The sequence below is a fragment of the Saccopteryx bilineata genome, chromosome 1, assembly GCF_036850765.1.
Source record: "Saccopteryx bilineata isolate mSacBil1 chromosome 1, mSacBil1_pri_phased_curated, whole genome shotgun sequence".
NCBI lineage: Eukaryota > Metazoa > Chordata > Mammalia > Chiroptera > Emballonuridae > Saccopteryx > Saccopteryx bilineata.
Window position 1 is genome coordinate 336,664,526 of NC_089490.1, and position 15,721 is coordinate 336,680,246.

At 41.9% G+C, this 15,721-nt stretch overlaps 1 protein-coding gene across 18 annotated transcripts in view; it reads left to right on the forward strand.

The window, feature by feature from the left end:
- Positions 1-15,721, forward strand: part of DLG2 (discs large MAGUK scaffold protein 2) — a 2,196,962-nt gene that overhangs the window by 1,942,390 nt on the left and 238,851 nt on the right. The window contains exon 1 of one of the 18 annotated variants that reach the window (XM_066249117.1): positions 4,689-4,776. The exons of the other annotated variants lie outside the window; for them this stretch is intronic. Coding sequence (XP_066105214.1) covers positions 4,689-4,776 — 88 coding nt within the window. Of the gene's footprint in view, positions 1-4,688; positions 4,777-15,721 lie in introns of those variants that run through there. 18 annotated transcript variants of the gene reach the window in all.

The following is a 15,721-nucleotide window of genomic DNA, read 5'->3' on the forward strand; positions in this document are numbered from 1 at the left end:
CAGTTCTTGGCTTCGTTGTTTCATTACCGACTGTCCGAATCTAATGTGAACCTGCATGGGCCAGGTGGCTGTGATGGTGGCTGTGGCTACTGGCCTTACATGGGGGAACACTCAATTAATTTTTCTTGTCCTTCACCTCAGTTTGCTCAGCCCGAAACCATACTCTGGGAGTTTGATTCACCCCTGACCTCTTCATAGTAAGTCTGTTCCGTGTGAACTGGGAGACTCCTGATACTGTGTACCCAGAGTGTTAAGCCTAATCCTGAGGGACTCGAAACATTGAAGACATGAACAAAATCCGTCGATTCCACACCAAAGCTTTATTGTCTAGCTTGGCCAAGCGGCAGTAACTCCGACAGAAATCTGAGGGAGAGCGTGCCGGCCCTTTGTTCTACCTAGTTTTTATAGTTTTGCAAGCGGGAAGTACAGAAGCAAAAATTGTAATAGGTGCCCTTTACCACTATTGGTTATAGTCATATGTCCTTTAATATTATAGGACCATGTTCAATTTGCAAGCCATACAACATTTTGGAGAAAACAAAGTTTATAAGTCAACACAATGGTAGAAAGATGTGTATTTTTACTTGCCCGCCGGGTGCAAGCTAGATTAAAGACTATGGCCCACCAGTTTTTGGCTCCATGGTTTCTTTACCGACTGTCCGAATCCAATGCGAACCTGCATGGGCTGGGCTCCTCTGATAGTGGCCCTGGCCTTGGCTCCTGGCTTTACAACATATTAAAAGGCATTCCTATATTCTCTAATGTTTATCCGCCATCTCTCTGTCCGGAGTCACACACATTAACCACATGCATTCACATAGGAGAGGTAGTTTCCGTGGGGACAAATGCCCGCAAATGGCTCATTACTATAAGAAAAGGTTTATTTTGGCTTTTCTCTTCCTGCACCTGGCTAGCCATTCACCCCTTTCCCCACAGGTGTGGTGGAATGTCAGGGAATCCATGTTTTCCTTTCCTTTGCATTTACAATACAATGCCAAGGACCATCCTGGTTTTAGGCCAGTCACATAGTACAGAGATTATTCTCAAAATTTCTCTGCACACCTTAACCCAAATTAATAAAATGTTCTTCAAGCCTCTTAAAATATTAACATTAATTCTGCAGCTTTTGGTACTTTACAATACCTGCGGCTGAAGTGGTGCAGTGGCTCCTCACAGAGAAAGATTTAGGAATGTGAAGTTCTTGCTGCTAACTTAAACGGGTTCCAGAAACCCCGGGATCCTCATTGACTTCACATCAGATACTTGATGTATGAGCGTTCTGTTCAAAATAGCCAGAGCCTGCTGACGGAGAGCATAGTTTGGCGGATATATGGGGGCAGACTTATGTGTCTGAAAGGACCAATACATTTACAGGGTTGAGTCTTGCTTTCTCTAAGTATAAGCTGTGCAGCCTTGGAAAACCACTGAACTTTGTGCCATCACTTTTCTCATTTATAAGATGGAAATTATGTTATTTAGTAAGGTTGTTTAAAAACTGGTAGTTTAAACTACCAGTGCAGGGAGCTGGGCTCTAAGGTCCTCTAGGGAACAGGGACTATGGTTACCTAATTTGAGGGCATATGGTTAAATATCCAGAGAAGGTCATTTATTAATAATTGTAGTATAGTAGTTAAGAATGTCAGCTTAGATCCTTTTGCCTGACTTTGAATCCCTGTCCCTTCGTGGTTAGCTTAGGTTAGCTAAATAACGTAAGCATGTTTCCACTATGGTAGAAGGAGTAGTAACTATTTCATGGATCTGTGAGAAATTAAAGACATAATGTTTCATATGTAAAATCGTTAGCATTGTCCCTAGCATACAGTAAATGCTCAGTCAATGTTGGTTGTTGTTATTATGGGGCAGAAATCTGACTGTGGAGCTGGACAGTTGGCCTCCCTAGACTCAATTCGCCTCATTTGTTGTTTTTTTGTTTTGTTTTTTTTTTAAATAAAGAGATTGGACCAGATAACTCCTAAGGAGCCTCCCATCGCTAAACAGCTATGTTCCTAGGGACATTCATATCACTTAGCCCTGCCCTTTCTTACAAAGGGCCATAAATTAAAACTTCAAACACATTTTGTGATGGAAAAACCACCCAACAGAATAGACATTTTGGACTTAAAAATTATGGCCAGTGCATAAAGCCAGATGTGTCATTTTATATAGTCGCATGAATTGATTTCCTTAAGACATATTTTCACAGCCCCAGCTGCTACTTTGCATGTCTGTGGTGTTGGAGACATAGATATTTGCATGCAAACACTTAGTGCTGGTTTTAAGAAACTATTCACACCAGTTGGCTGAGAGTGGCAAGTGTTAGCGTTTCTAGTTTCTGTATTATTTCGAGAGGGAACTTTCACCTGACTATCTTCTGATGGCAATTAATATGCATCTGGCATTACAACTGAGTTGTTGGCAGCCAATTTAAAAACCAGCCCAGATTCGCTCCTCACCCTGCCTCTGGGGCGAGAAAGCTGACTTGCTAGGCTGGGGAGATTTGTGTTCTCAGACATGGTGCCACCCCCCCCACCCCCATCCTACCCACCCCAGTTGGGACTTCCTTGGCTATTTCATTCTCTCCTTGCCCCCTAACAAATCTACTTCTCAGTTCATCTAAATCCCTGTGAGTTCTCTGAGCTAGGCTAGCACCCCCATTAATCAAAGAGCAAATGCTCAACAGGTGTTTAGAATGAATTTGTTTGATGTAAGACAACCAAGAGGCCAGAGCCTGTTTCTGATGCTGACACATCATACAGGAAGTCCTTGCTCTTTGCATGGTAGTGTGAGACCGAGAAAGGAAACAAGTATTCTAATAATCAATGAGAAAAACTACCATTGTCCATGTCCTTTAAAAATTTTTGTAAAAAAAATTTTTTTTGGTCAAAATACTAAAAACTTTTGTTGGCTATGAATGTATAGGGAAATGGGGGAAAAAAGTAAAATGAATATTTGTCAATTATACCGTTACTTAAAATGTTAGAAACAATAAGAATTAAAGTGTTTTATTTCTTTTTTAAGAAGAGTAGTTTGGAGAGTGCTTGCCTCTGTTTCTGTCAGTCCTATGACTTACCAAACTGAGCAAGCATCTCCATGCCGTGGCGAATTGTCATACTTCTTTTGAAGTCTGGGTCGGCTTTCAACTTCTTCTTTATCCTTTACTCTTTTAGTGTTATAAACTACCTCCAAGGGTTCCTTTAATGTAAAGTTTCATCCCAGTGTGATTTCCTCTGGAATATGTTCATCCTTTTCATTTCAACCACTTAACTCACTTATGCTCGTAAATTTTCCTTCGCTAAGCTCCTCGTGCCGTGTAGCTGTGGTTCCTCAAAGGGCGGCCCAGTCAACATTCCCGCCGTCACTGTATCTTTAATTCCCTGCTCCATTTGAATTTCATTTTGTCCGTATTCTTTTTTTTGTTTGTTTTTCTGCTGCACATTCATCTTTGTGGGCTGATTCCTTCTTTGGATTACCCATTTTTGTAAAATGTTACATGTGTTTATCATGTGTGGGGGACAAGAAACCAAACAGCTACATGCTTTGCTGTGTGTGTGTGAATTCCTCAGAAGTGTGTGGAGAGCCATTATCACCAGAATTTGGAAATGGCAAGGGGCATCCCTGATCATGATGTGCATCTGTTTTTACATAGAGGTTTGTGGACCAAAGAGCTAACAGCAAGCTTATTCTTTATTCACTCACTCACAATGAGTGTACTGTGGTAAATTAAGTTTGAATCATGTTGTTACGGAACTGGTGCTACTTAATTAAACCATAGTAATAGAAATTCATGCATATTGGAACCATACAGATACAAAAAAAAAAAAAACCCTGGCTGTAGTTCATCGTCAGTAAAATCTGTGTTGAATGAATGAATGGGCATGTTCATTCACACTGAGCTCAGTTTTGCAGTCTTGGCGTTTGAATAGCCTTGCCCATAACTCTCCACCTTCTCTTCTCTTCCTTCCTGTATAATATGTCCAAAATAGCAGGTAAAGGCATGTCTTCCCAAAGCCAACTTTAAATAAATCATTGAACTCTTAAGTCTCATATACAAAAGGACCAACTCCTTAAGACTTTTCTTAACAAAATCCTCCCTGAGTGCCCAGCTTTACTTCTAAAAGGAACTAATTTGATCAACAGATTAAACGCAAGACACTAAAGGGACTCCCAGGCTCCCTGGGTAGTTTGGTATCTTCTTCTGAGAGGAGGGATCAGACCTCATGGACAGAAGAAGAGAGGGGTTTTATGTTGGCAGAACTTCCCTGGCCCTTTTCTCTCTTGTCCTAAAATCCAGTGATAAAAAGATAATAATAAAGGAGGTCTGGGGGAGGGACTCACAGATAGTTCTGAACTTTACTTAGCCCACTGGGACATGTAAGCAGTAACGGAGTGGTGGTCATCAGCACTGGTTTTGTCTGATAGGGGTTCAGGATCGGCTCTGTCACTTCTCGCTCAGTGAGCCTCCCCAAGCTATATACATAGGATCTCAGAAACTCATTTCTCCATCTGTAGCCTGTTAGAATTATTTCCAAGGGTTGTTGAGTGTCCTGAACAAGATAAGGACTGCAATGCACTTCGAGTAGTATCTTGTAAAATAAAAGCTTGGGAAACAGAAACAATTTTACTGAGACATAATTCAAGTAGATGTCATTCTTTTCACTAAAATTGTCTTTTCCACAGTGTACAGCATTATGGTTGCAGAATCAGAGTGTAATATACACACGGAACTTCGGAACTTGACAGAAGTTACCCAACCCGTGCATAGGGGACCAAGGCTAAGTAAGACCTGTGTTTTCTCCTGCTTCCTTATTATCAATTGGTGATTCAGAATAAAAATTTTCTTCTGCCTTTGTAGAGTCAGCCCCTAAATCCTTTCAAAATAACTCCTTTAGGTGTGAAAGGCATTGTCAAAGCTTCCAATAAAATGACACTCAAGTCACAATGGCAGGGTCCTGCTTACTTCTTGAACAGTGCTGCCTCCCCTAGAATGATCAGCTGGCCCCAGGGGCATCCCCATCTGGTTACCACGGGTCCCCACAAACACACTTGGAGATTTTTTAGGACAGGCACTGAGTAATTATCACTGCTCTACCCAACTGCTGACTGGTTGTGGTTCACAGTTCTGCCTTTAGGGGGCACGTAAAAAGTGTAGATTGTTCCAGGGATTCTGAATTGGTTGGTCTGGAGTGGAGCAGAGGCACTGGCGTAATAAAAAATATTTCCCAGGTGAGCTGCAGGTAAAGCTGAGAATTTCTGCTCTAGCACCTAGAGGTGCCAGAGTCTAAGAACAGAGCTAACCCTGGCTGCAGTTTTCTAGATAGGAATGTGACTTTCACTGTTGGTCAAATAAGTTTGTTGTTGTTTTTTGTTTGTTTGTTTTTATTTGTTGTGACACCTTAGTTTTTCATTGATTGCTTTCTCATATGTGCCTTGACTGTGGGGCTACAGCAGACCAAGTAAACCCTTTGTTGGGCAGATAAAATATATTATGCTCACTTTGTTAAAGATGGCGCTGCCCACATGGAGGCCGTTGCCCAGGTGATATTAATGTGTGTTGGGGGTGGGCTGTGGGCAGGCAGAATCCTTGTAGCCTGGGGCTTGGTTTTGGGATTAAGCCTTTCCCACCCTTTTTGATGTGGGGTGGTACAATCCCATCATGCCCCAGATAAATGACTTTGTATTAGAGATTTCCCTATTTTGTACATTGGATTAAAGGTTTTGAATCTACACTATAAAATGGGGGCAGAACGGGAGCTTGCTCTCTTGGTTCCTGGGATGATTAGCATGAGAGAGCAGAGAGATCACAGCAGAGAGCAGAGAAAGGCCATGTGGAGGAGGCCAGAAGAAGAAGCAGTCAAGATGGCAGAATGTTGAGTGAGAAGCCAGTTAGTGCAGAGTTTGTGCAGGGAGAAGGAGGGAGATGGGGAACAGAGGTGAATAAAGTCTGGTGAGCTAGAAACCTTTGATTCTAGGAAACTCGGATAAGTCAGTAGCTTTGTGAGCACTGAATGTGAGTGGGTTTTGGAGCCCAGTGTGTGTTTTTACTTGCCTGCCGGGTGCAAGCTAGGATTAAAGACTATGGCCCACCAGTTTTTGGCTCCATTGTTTCTTTACCGACTGTCCAAATTCAATGCAAACCTGCATGGGCGAGGAGGCGGCTGTGATGGTGGCCCTGGCCGTGGATACTGGCTTTACACCCTTGCGCAAGCCAGCGACCTTGGGTCCAAGACCTTGGGTCTAAGCTGGTGAGCTTTGCTCAAACCAGATGAACCCACGCTCAAGCTGGCGACCTCGGGGTCTTGAACCTGGGTTCTTCCGCATCCCAGTCCGATGCTCTATCCATTGCGCCACTGCCTGGTCAGGATCAAATAAGTTTTTAAATATGATACATGTTTGCTGTCTTATAGTTTATATTGGATGTGGGGGGACAGGCTATAAGCAGGCAGGATTCTTATAGCCTAAGGCTTAGTTTTGGGACTAAGCCTTTCCCACCCTTTTTGATGTAGGGTGGTGCACTCTCATGAGGAATCCCATTATGCCTCAGATAAGTGACTTTGTATCAGAGACTTCCTTGTTTGTATATTGGATTAAAGGTTTTGGTTTCTGCACTATAAAGTGGGGCAGACTTGGAGCTTGCTCTTGCTCGGTTCCTGAGATTAGCATTAGAGGAGAGAGCAGAGAGAGGCCACCAGGAGAGGCCAGGAGAAGCAGCCAAGATGGTGGAGTGCTGAGTGAGAAGCCAGTTTGTGCAGAGTTTGTGCAGGGAGAAGGAAGGAGATGGGGAACAGAGGTGAATAAGTCTGGTGAGCTAGAAACCTTTGATTCTAGGAAACTCGGATAAAGTCAGTAGCTTTGTGAGCACTGAATGAGTGGGTTTTGGAGCCCAGTGTGTGTTTTTACTTGCCCGCCAGGTGCAAGCTAGGATTAAAGATGATGGCCTACTAGCTTTTGGCTCCGTTGTTTCTTTACCATTTGTCCGAATCCAATGCGAACCTGCATGGGCCAGGTGGCTGTGATGATAGCAGTAAATACTGGTCACACATTCACCTTCATGGAGATTGTCAGCTTGGGAGGTGGCAAGCTGGCCTCATAGTGTGTTAGAACCTGGTTACTGCTGATTCTTCTTACGTTGGCCAATATTTCCTCAACACTGTTTCCTCAGAGAGTGTCCCACACATCTTCACTGAACTTTTTGTGACAGCTGCCTAATTGGCATCAACTTTACTTCCCTCTATTAACCTTTCAGCCCCGTCTCCACTCTGTCAACATCATTATCATCTTGCTAAAATGAGAATTCCATTGTTACACCCCCATCTTGTAGCCACAGAGCTGTTCCCTGTTCCCAGCAGGAAAAACTTTTCTTGCCAGAACACCCAATTAATAGTGATAACATTATTTTCCTACATAACAATGTTTTTTACTTTGAAATGTAATCTTTGTTAATCCTCTGCTCAGTGCTTTTCATATTCAACAAAGTTAATGGCCCTAGCAGGCCAGTTCAGATCCCTGCTCTGAGTCTTCACTACCCAGAATTGCCCAACTGCAGAGCCCGCTGCCCTTTCCTCTGTGAACCTGCAGCACAGTCAAGGAATTCAGCACATTGCCTTGTAATTTGCTGTTTGTGATCTATCTCCACCTCCCCCGCCCTAAGGCCAAGCACTGCATTTATCTTTATAATCCCTTGAGCAGAATGGGCCATGGGGGTGGGGGGTAGGAGGGTGGCAGGGGGGTTAGCGGGGGGGGGAGGGGGGGGGGGGAGGGGGTTGAGGAAGCCGGTTTGAGGGCAAATCATCTCCAATCTTCAGGAAACCCCTAAATGCAGAGGGTTCATTGAGAGTGGATCAGTAGCCCTAATAGTGTCATCATTTCTGGGACCTGGCTCTCTGGTGCTGCCTTCTGCTCAGCAGACCAGATCTCCCACTGCAGCTCCACATCACTGGCTTCACTGCCTTACCAGAGAAGGACTGGGTTGTGTTCTGTCAGCTACTTGGAGGTTATTTCACCAACAAATCATGAAAAGGCAGCCAAACAGGGCTATTTGGGGTTTTGAGGGTTTTTTTCTTTTTTCTTTTTCTTTTTTTTTTTTTTTTTTGGCCCTGTGTTTTTACTGTAGACATTGTAATCAGCTGCCGTGATAGCTATAATCAATTAGCTTACCAGCTATTTTTTTCCATCTGGACTAATTGAAGAGTTGCTTTGTTTTTATTTTTGCTTTCCCCTCTCCATTCATTCCCCCACTGTTACCACTGAGCCATGTGACTGAACCCCTGCAGAACCTTCAGCTGCTCCTTCAGGATGTGGCAGCAATCCATTAATCTCCAGGAAGATTTGCATCTGCATGAATATCTAGGAGTAATGCATTTGAAAAATATGTCTCTATTATTAAAGTGAAAATAGAAAATTGTAACTCATCTAGATTTGATAAGATTGAAAATTAAGATTCAGTTGGTGTTGGTGGATCTGCAAAGCATGGCATCAGTAGCTTCAAAGGGAAAAGATCTGAGACTTTTTAATATGAGTGGTGCCCCACCCTTCCGAAGAAATGTAAGCAAGTGTAAGATCAGTAGAATTAAGAGGGAAAGGTGGAGGGTTCTAGAAAATATTTGTTTCTTTTGAAGCTGAGATTTCTCTTCAATAAGTCACAAGGCAGCGATGCTTCCCTGTCAGCCTCAGAACATGGCTGGCAGAGCACTTGGTTGGACAAACATTACAGCAAACAGTTTTTTCATGCCTACACAATTCCAGCTCCTAAACTCCTAAACAAGGGAGAAAAAGTAGGACCTAGCCCTTGCCTGCAAGGAGCTTAAAGTCTAATAGAAGAAGAAAGATTTATTTTGAAGACAAATCACACACAATAAAGCATTTATTATGGTGGGAGGGAAGTGTGTATACTGGGGCAAAAGCAAAGAAGTGGGGTTAGAGAAAAAGAAATCCCCTTTCCAAACCTTCTGTTACCTTCAGGAGTGTATGGCCGGTAGCAGCGACCACTGTCACAGCTGCCTGGCCCATGCAGGTTCACATTTGATTTGGGCAGATGGTAATGAAACAACAGAGCCAAGAACTGGTGGTCCATTTTCCTTTATTTTAGACTTGTACTGGCCAACAAGTAAAAACAAACACATGAGGCACCAAAACCCACTCTCATGTTCTCCTCTTCTACAACCAGGCAAATCTTCCAGTTTTTCTCGAATAAAAGGCTTCATCAGCCTCTTTCAGTCCCCTCTGCATGCCTCCATTTTGGCTGCCTCCTCTCCTCCACGTGGCCTCTCGGCCCTACTACAACATGATCTCTTCTCTTGACTCAAAAATGGCCTCCTAGCTCCTCCTTTTAAAACTTTTTGATGTGAAAACCCTCCCCCAGCACACATTAGCATAACCAAGCCCCTTCCCAAGCGAGAAGGTAATTAGCTGTATCACGTGAGAGCATCATTACGTGAGCATTGGCCGTCTTTAACAATGAGAGTGAGCAAAACTAGAAAATACAGATTTTACAACTCATTTGCCCAACAAAGAGGTTCCAAACCTTCAAGAGGAAATGATTACTAATTTCTTTGTCTTGAAGTTTCTATCTACAAAGTGGATACATTCTGCCAGTGATCTATTTCTTTTTAGAATGCTTTTTTTTTTTTTTTTTTTTTTTTTTTTTTGTTACAGAGACAGAGGGTGAGTCAGAGAGAGGGATAGACAGGGACAGACAGGAACGGAGAGAGATGAGAAGCATCAATCATTAGTTTTTCATTGCTCGTTGCAACACCTTAGTTGTTCATTGATTGCTTTCTCATATGTGCCTTGACCGCGGGCCTTCAGCAGACTGAGCGACCTCAAGCTGGTGGGATTTTTGCTCAAACCAGATGAGCCCGCGCTCAAGCTGGCGACCTTGGGGTCTCGAACCTGGGTCCTCTGCATCCCAGTCCGATGCTCTATCCACTGCGCCACCGCCTGGTCAGGCTAGAATGCATTTTGAAGAGCAGTTGGAAAGGACTTTGAACAGTGCCCTCCTCCAAGGATAGCTATTAAATAAGCTCCATGATAAAAAACATAGTATGTCAAAAGCAATGCCCATTGAACTACTAATAAAATTTTATCACCAGTTCCTATAAAAATTACTGCAGGGCCCTGAAGTTCTTGTAGAAATGAAAAACTGAGAAACTGGTATTAATTCTACTGGTTAGATGGCAAAAACCAGAACATGAGGCTGAGAGACCTGGTCAAGGATCCCAGGACTCACTGCCGGGGCTGCTGGCTCCTTGTAATCAGTTTTAATGACCCTGTTTTCTTCCCTGTTTCTGTGCTTGAGGCTCTGACTATAGGTATATTGATGTGCAGTTTTTTTCTGCATGGAATTAAACAAAACCCACAAAAAAAACTGTGCTTTCTGCTTTGGAGATAGGACTCTTTTCATAAAGTTGTATTCAGTATAGCTTTATTAAGCATGTGCTGTGGGCTAGGTATTAGGAAACATGTCAGACATGGTCTCCACTCTCACAGAGCTTAGAATCCAATTATGGGGCCATTGGGATTCCGTGTGATTAATGGTATGGAGGTCTTTTAGGCTGCTGAGGAAAGAACCCTTAATTAACTCAACTTGATGATATACAATCATAGAAGGCTCCCTGAAAGAAAGGTCAAAGCTTGGATGTGAAATTCTGAGAAATGTGGCCTAAAATATAGAAAGGAAGAACACTAAGTAGAAAGACCTCCCTGGCTGGTGGCTCAGTGGATAGTGTTGGCCCAGTATATGGATGTCTGAGGTTTGATTCCTAGTCAAGGTACACAGGAAAAGTGACCATCTCCTTCCCCCCTCCCCTTTCTCTCCCTCTTCCCCTCTGGCAGCCAGTGGCTAGATTTGTTCGAGTGTGGCCTCAGAAGCTGATAACTAAATTTGGAGCACATCAGCCTCACATGTTAAAAATAGCTTGGTACTTGAGCATTGACCCCAGATGAGGTTGGTGGGTGGGTCCTGGTTGGGGCACATGTTGGAGTCTGCCTCACTATCTCCCCTCTTCTCACCTGGAAAAAGAAAAATGATAGGTCCTAGGAAGTGAAAGTCGTTCACCAGGCTAGAGTTTAGACCATGGTCCCTTGGAGCCTGGATTGCTGAGGATGACCCAGAAGAAGCTTTATGCCCAGCTGTAGTTCAATGGTTTTAAGCAGGATTGTGACAGGATCAATTTTGCCATTAGAAAAAAATCGTATTTGCTGTGAGCAGAATGGATAGGAGGGAAGACAACTAAAAAGACAGGGATTGGCCCTGGCCGGTTGGCTCAATGGCAGAGTGTTGGCCTGGCATGCGGGAGTCCTGCGTTCGATTTCTGGCCAGGGCACACAGGAGATGTGCCCATCTGCTTCTCCACCCCTCCCCCTCTCCTTCCTCTTTGTCTCTCTCTTCCCCTCCTGCAGCCAAGGCTCCATTGGAGCAAAGTTGGCCCGGGCGCTAAAGATGGCTCTGTGGCCTCTGCCTCAGGTGCTAGAATGGCTCTGGTTGCAGTGGAGCAACACCCCAGATGGGCAGAGCATCGCCCCCTGGTGAGCGTGCTGGGTGGATCCCAGTCGGGCACATGCGGGAGTCTGTCTGACTGCCTCCCCGTTTCCAACTTCAGAAAAATACAAAAAAAAAAAAAAAAAAAAAGACAGGGATTAAGATTGTCAGTGTATGCTGTAGAGGAGACAGATGTAGGCCTCAGCTGGCTGCTCTCACTACCCTCTTTTGTAGAACACAGTAAGGATTATATTCGTGGTTATCACCAGGCACTTTGTATACGTACAAGGATTCCTTTGTTGGTAGTGATAATACTTAATGATAGTGTTACATTGAATTAAAATTACTGTATATTTAATTAGTCACACTGCAACCTATGTACACTTAACATTTAGTAGGACATATATGTAGGAGACATCATTGATTTAATCTATGCATGTTTGGTGGCTGATAGATTTGAGACTTCTTTGCCACAACACCAAGGATTCCAGTTTATCTTCAAATTTGAACATGGGCAATGAGGATATAGAATTGTAGTTCACAGCAGTTAGTATGTGAACTAATCCTTTATCCTGTGATTTGCAGCAAATTATTTAACCCAGGGGTCTCAAACTCGCGGCCCGCGGGTCGCATGCGGCCCGCCGAACAATTTTGTGCGGCCCGCAGACTAATCCACGAAGTTCAAAATATTTTGGATAAAATTAAGTAAGCCTAGGGGCTTACTTGTATTTTTCATTTCTCTAGCATCCTAGCTAGATATTAGCTCTTAGTTAACAGCAGTTGTGATGCGAACTACAGTTTCTGGTCGTTTTGTGACACTGAGTAAACTGCATGTACGATTGTGCTTGTTGTACTGATTTTTTTTTTGTTTTCAACTGCAGTGAGAAAAGTGTTGCGTAACAGTTGCCTTTTGTAGACCTAGTGCGGCCCGCCGAATGGCTGTGATCTTGCTCTGCGGCCCACATGCTGAGTTGAGTTTGAGACCCCTGATTTAACCTCTAGTAGTATCAGTTTCCTTGTCTGTGAAATGGATATAACTACCACACACGGAGCTAACGCTCTACCACTGGGCCAGCCGGCCAGGGCCAGTAACTTTATTTTTTTAAAAAATTATTGAATTTATTGGAGTGACATTGATTAATAAAGTTACACAGGTTTCAGGTGCACAATTCTATAATATATTATCTGCGTATTGCACTGTGTGTTCACCTCACCAAGTCAAGTCTCCATCACCATCTGTCCCCCTTACCCAGCTTCACCGCCCCCCTTTCCCTTCGCATCCTCCACACTGTTGTCTGTGTTTATCATTTTTTTCTCTTCACTTAATTTCTTCACCTTTTCAGCTGGCTCCCAAACCCCCATCTGTTCTCTGTATCAATGAGTTTGTTTCTATTTTGTTTAGTTGGGTTTTTTTCCCCACTAGATTCCACATATAAGTGAAATTTATGGTACTTGCCTGTCTCTGACTGGCTTATTTTACTTAGCATAATAATCTCCAGGTCCATCCATGCTGTCACAGAAGGTAAGATTTCCTCTTTTTTTATGGCCAAATAGTATTCCATTGTGTAAATGTACCATAGCTTTTTCATCCACTCATCTACTGATGGGCACTTGGGCGGCTTCCAGATCTCGGCTATTGTAAATAATGCTACAATGAACATAGGAGTGAGTATATTCTTTCAAATTAGTGTTTCAGGTTTCTTTGGATATATTCCCAAAAGTGGAATCACTGGGTTATAAGGCAGTTCCATTTTTTATTTTATTTTTTATTTATTTATTTATTTATTTATTTATTTATTTATGTTTTTACAGAGACAGAGAGAGTCAGAGAGAGGGATAGATAGGGACAAACAGATAGGAACAAAGAGAGATGAGAAGCATCAATCACCAGTTTTTCGTTATGACACCTTAGCTGTTCATTGATTGCCTTCCCATATGTGCCTTGACTGTGGGGCCACAGCAGACCAAGTAACCCCTTGCTCGAGCCAGCGACCTTGGGTCCAAGCTGGTGAGCTTTGCTCAAACCAGATGAGCCCACACTCAAGCTGGCGACCTCAGGGTCTCGAACCTGGGTCCTCCACATCCCAGTCTGACGCTCTATCCACTGCGCCACCATCTGGTCAGACCATTTTTGATTTTTTGAGATAACTCCATACTGCTTTCCAGTGTCAGCATCAATCTGGATTCCTACCAACAGTGCATGAGGGATTCCTTTTCTCCACATCCTTGCCAACTCTTATTATTTCTTGATTAATGATAGCCATTCTGACAGGTGTGAGGTGGTAGCTCATTGTGGTTTTAATTTGCATTTCTCTGATGATAAATGACATTGAGACTCTTTCATATGTCTGTTGTCCATCTGAATCTATTCTTTGAAAAAGTGTCTATTCAGGTCCTTTGCCCATTTCTTAATTGGATTATCTAGTTTTTTGTCATTGAGTTTTATAAGTTTCTTGTAAATTTTAGATATTCCTTATCAGATTCATGGGAATATATTCTCCCATTCATTGGGTTGTCCTTTTTTTTTCTTTTTTTAAGATTTTATTTATTTATTTTAGAGGAAATAGAGAAAAACAGGCAGGGGGTGATGGGGGAGGAGCAGAAAGCATCAACCCATAGTTGCTTCTCATATGTGCCTTGACCAGACAAGCCCAGGGCTTTGAACCAGCAACCCCAGCATTCCAGCCCACTGCATCACCACAGATCAGACTGCCTTTTCATTTTGTTAATGATTTTCTTTGCTGTGCAACAACTTTTTAGTTTGATGTAGTCCCATTTGTTTATTTGTTTTTTCTTTTGTTTCCCTTGCCCAAGGTGATATATTAGAAAAAATATATTGCTTTAAGAAATGTCCAAGATTTTACTGTTTTCTTCTAGAATTTTTATGGTTTCAAATCTAACATTTAAGTCTTTAATCAATTTTCAGTTCATTTTTGTGTATGGTAAAAGAAGATGGTTCAGTTTCATTTTTTGCATGTATCTGTTCAATTTTCCAACATGATTTATTGAATAGACTGTCCATTGTATATTCTTGCCCTTTTTTTGTCAAATATTAATTGACTTTAAAAGTGTAAGCTTATTTCTGGGATCTCGGTTCTGTTCCACTTATCTATATGTCTTGTTTTTAATGCCAGTACCTTGTAGTATAGTTTGAGATCAGATAGTGTGATTTCTTCAAATTTGTTCTTTCTTAAGATTGCTGTTGCTGTTTGGGGTCTTTTGTGCTTCCATATAAAATTTTAGAATATTTGTTCTAGTTCTGTGAAATATTCATTCATTTGTATCTTGATAGGATTTGTGTTGAATCTATAAATTGCTTTGGTAGTATGAACATGTTAATGATGTTTTTTCTTCCTGTCCATTAACATGGTACATACTTTCACTTATTTGTATCTTCTTCATTTTCTTTCTTCAGTGTCTTTTACATCCTTGTTTAAATTTTTTCTTAGGTATTTTATTCTTTTTGAAGCAATTGTGAATGGAATTGTTTTCTTAGTCTTCCTTTCTGATAGTTTACTATTGGTGTATAAAAATGCAACTAATTTCTGGATATTTATTTTGTATCTTACTACTTTACTGAATTCATTTATCAGATCTAGTAGTTTTATGGTGGAATCTATATGGTTTTCTATATACAATATTATGTCATCTGAAAACAATGACAGCTTTACTTCTTCCTTTCCAATTTGAATGTCTTATTTCTTCTCATCTGATTGTGGCTAGGCATCCAGTACTATGTTTAACAGGAAGGTGAAAGCGGACATCCCTGTCATGTTCCTGATCTCAAGGAAACACTTGTAATATTTGCCCATTGAGAATGATGTTGGCTGTGGATTTATCATACATGGCCTTTATTATGTTCCCTTTATTCCCACTTTGCTGAGAGTTTTTATTATAAATGGGCATTGGATTTTATCAAATGCTTTTTCTGTATCTATTGATATTATTCTGTGGTTTTTATCCTTCATTTTGTTTATGTGGTGAATAATGTTAATTGATTTGCCAATATTGTACCAACCTTTACTCCCTGGAATAAATCCTATTTGATCATGGTGTGTGATATTTTTAATGTATTGCTGTATCCAGTTTGCTAATATTTTGGTGAGCATTTTAGCATCTATGTTCATGAGGGATGTGGGCCTGTAATTTCCTTTTTTTGTAGTGTCTTTATCTGGTTTTGGAATTAGGATAATGCTGGCCTCACAAAATGAGCTTGGTAGTCTTTTTTCCTCTTGTATTTTTTTT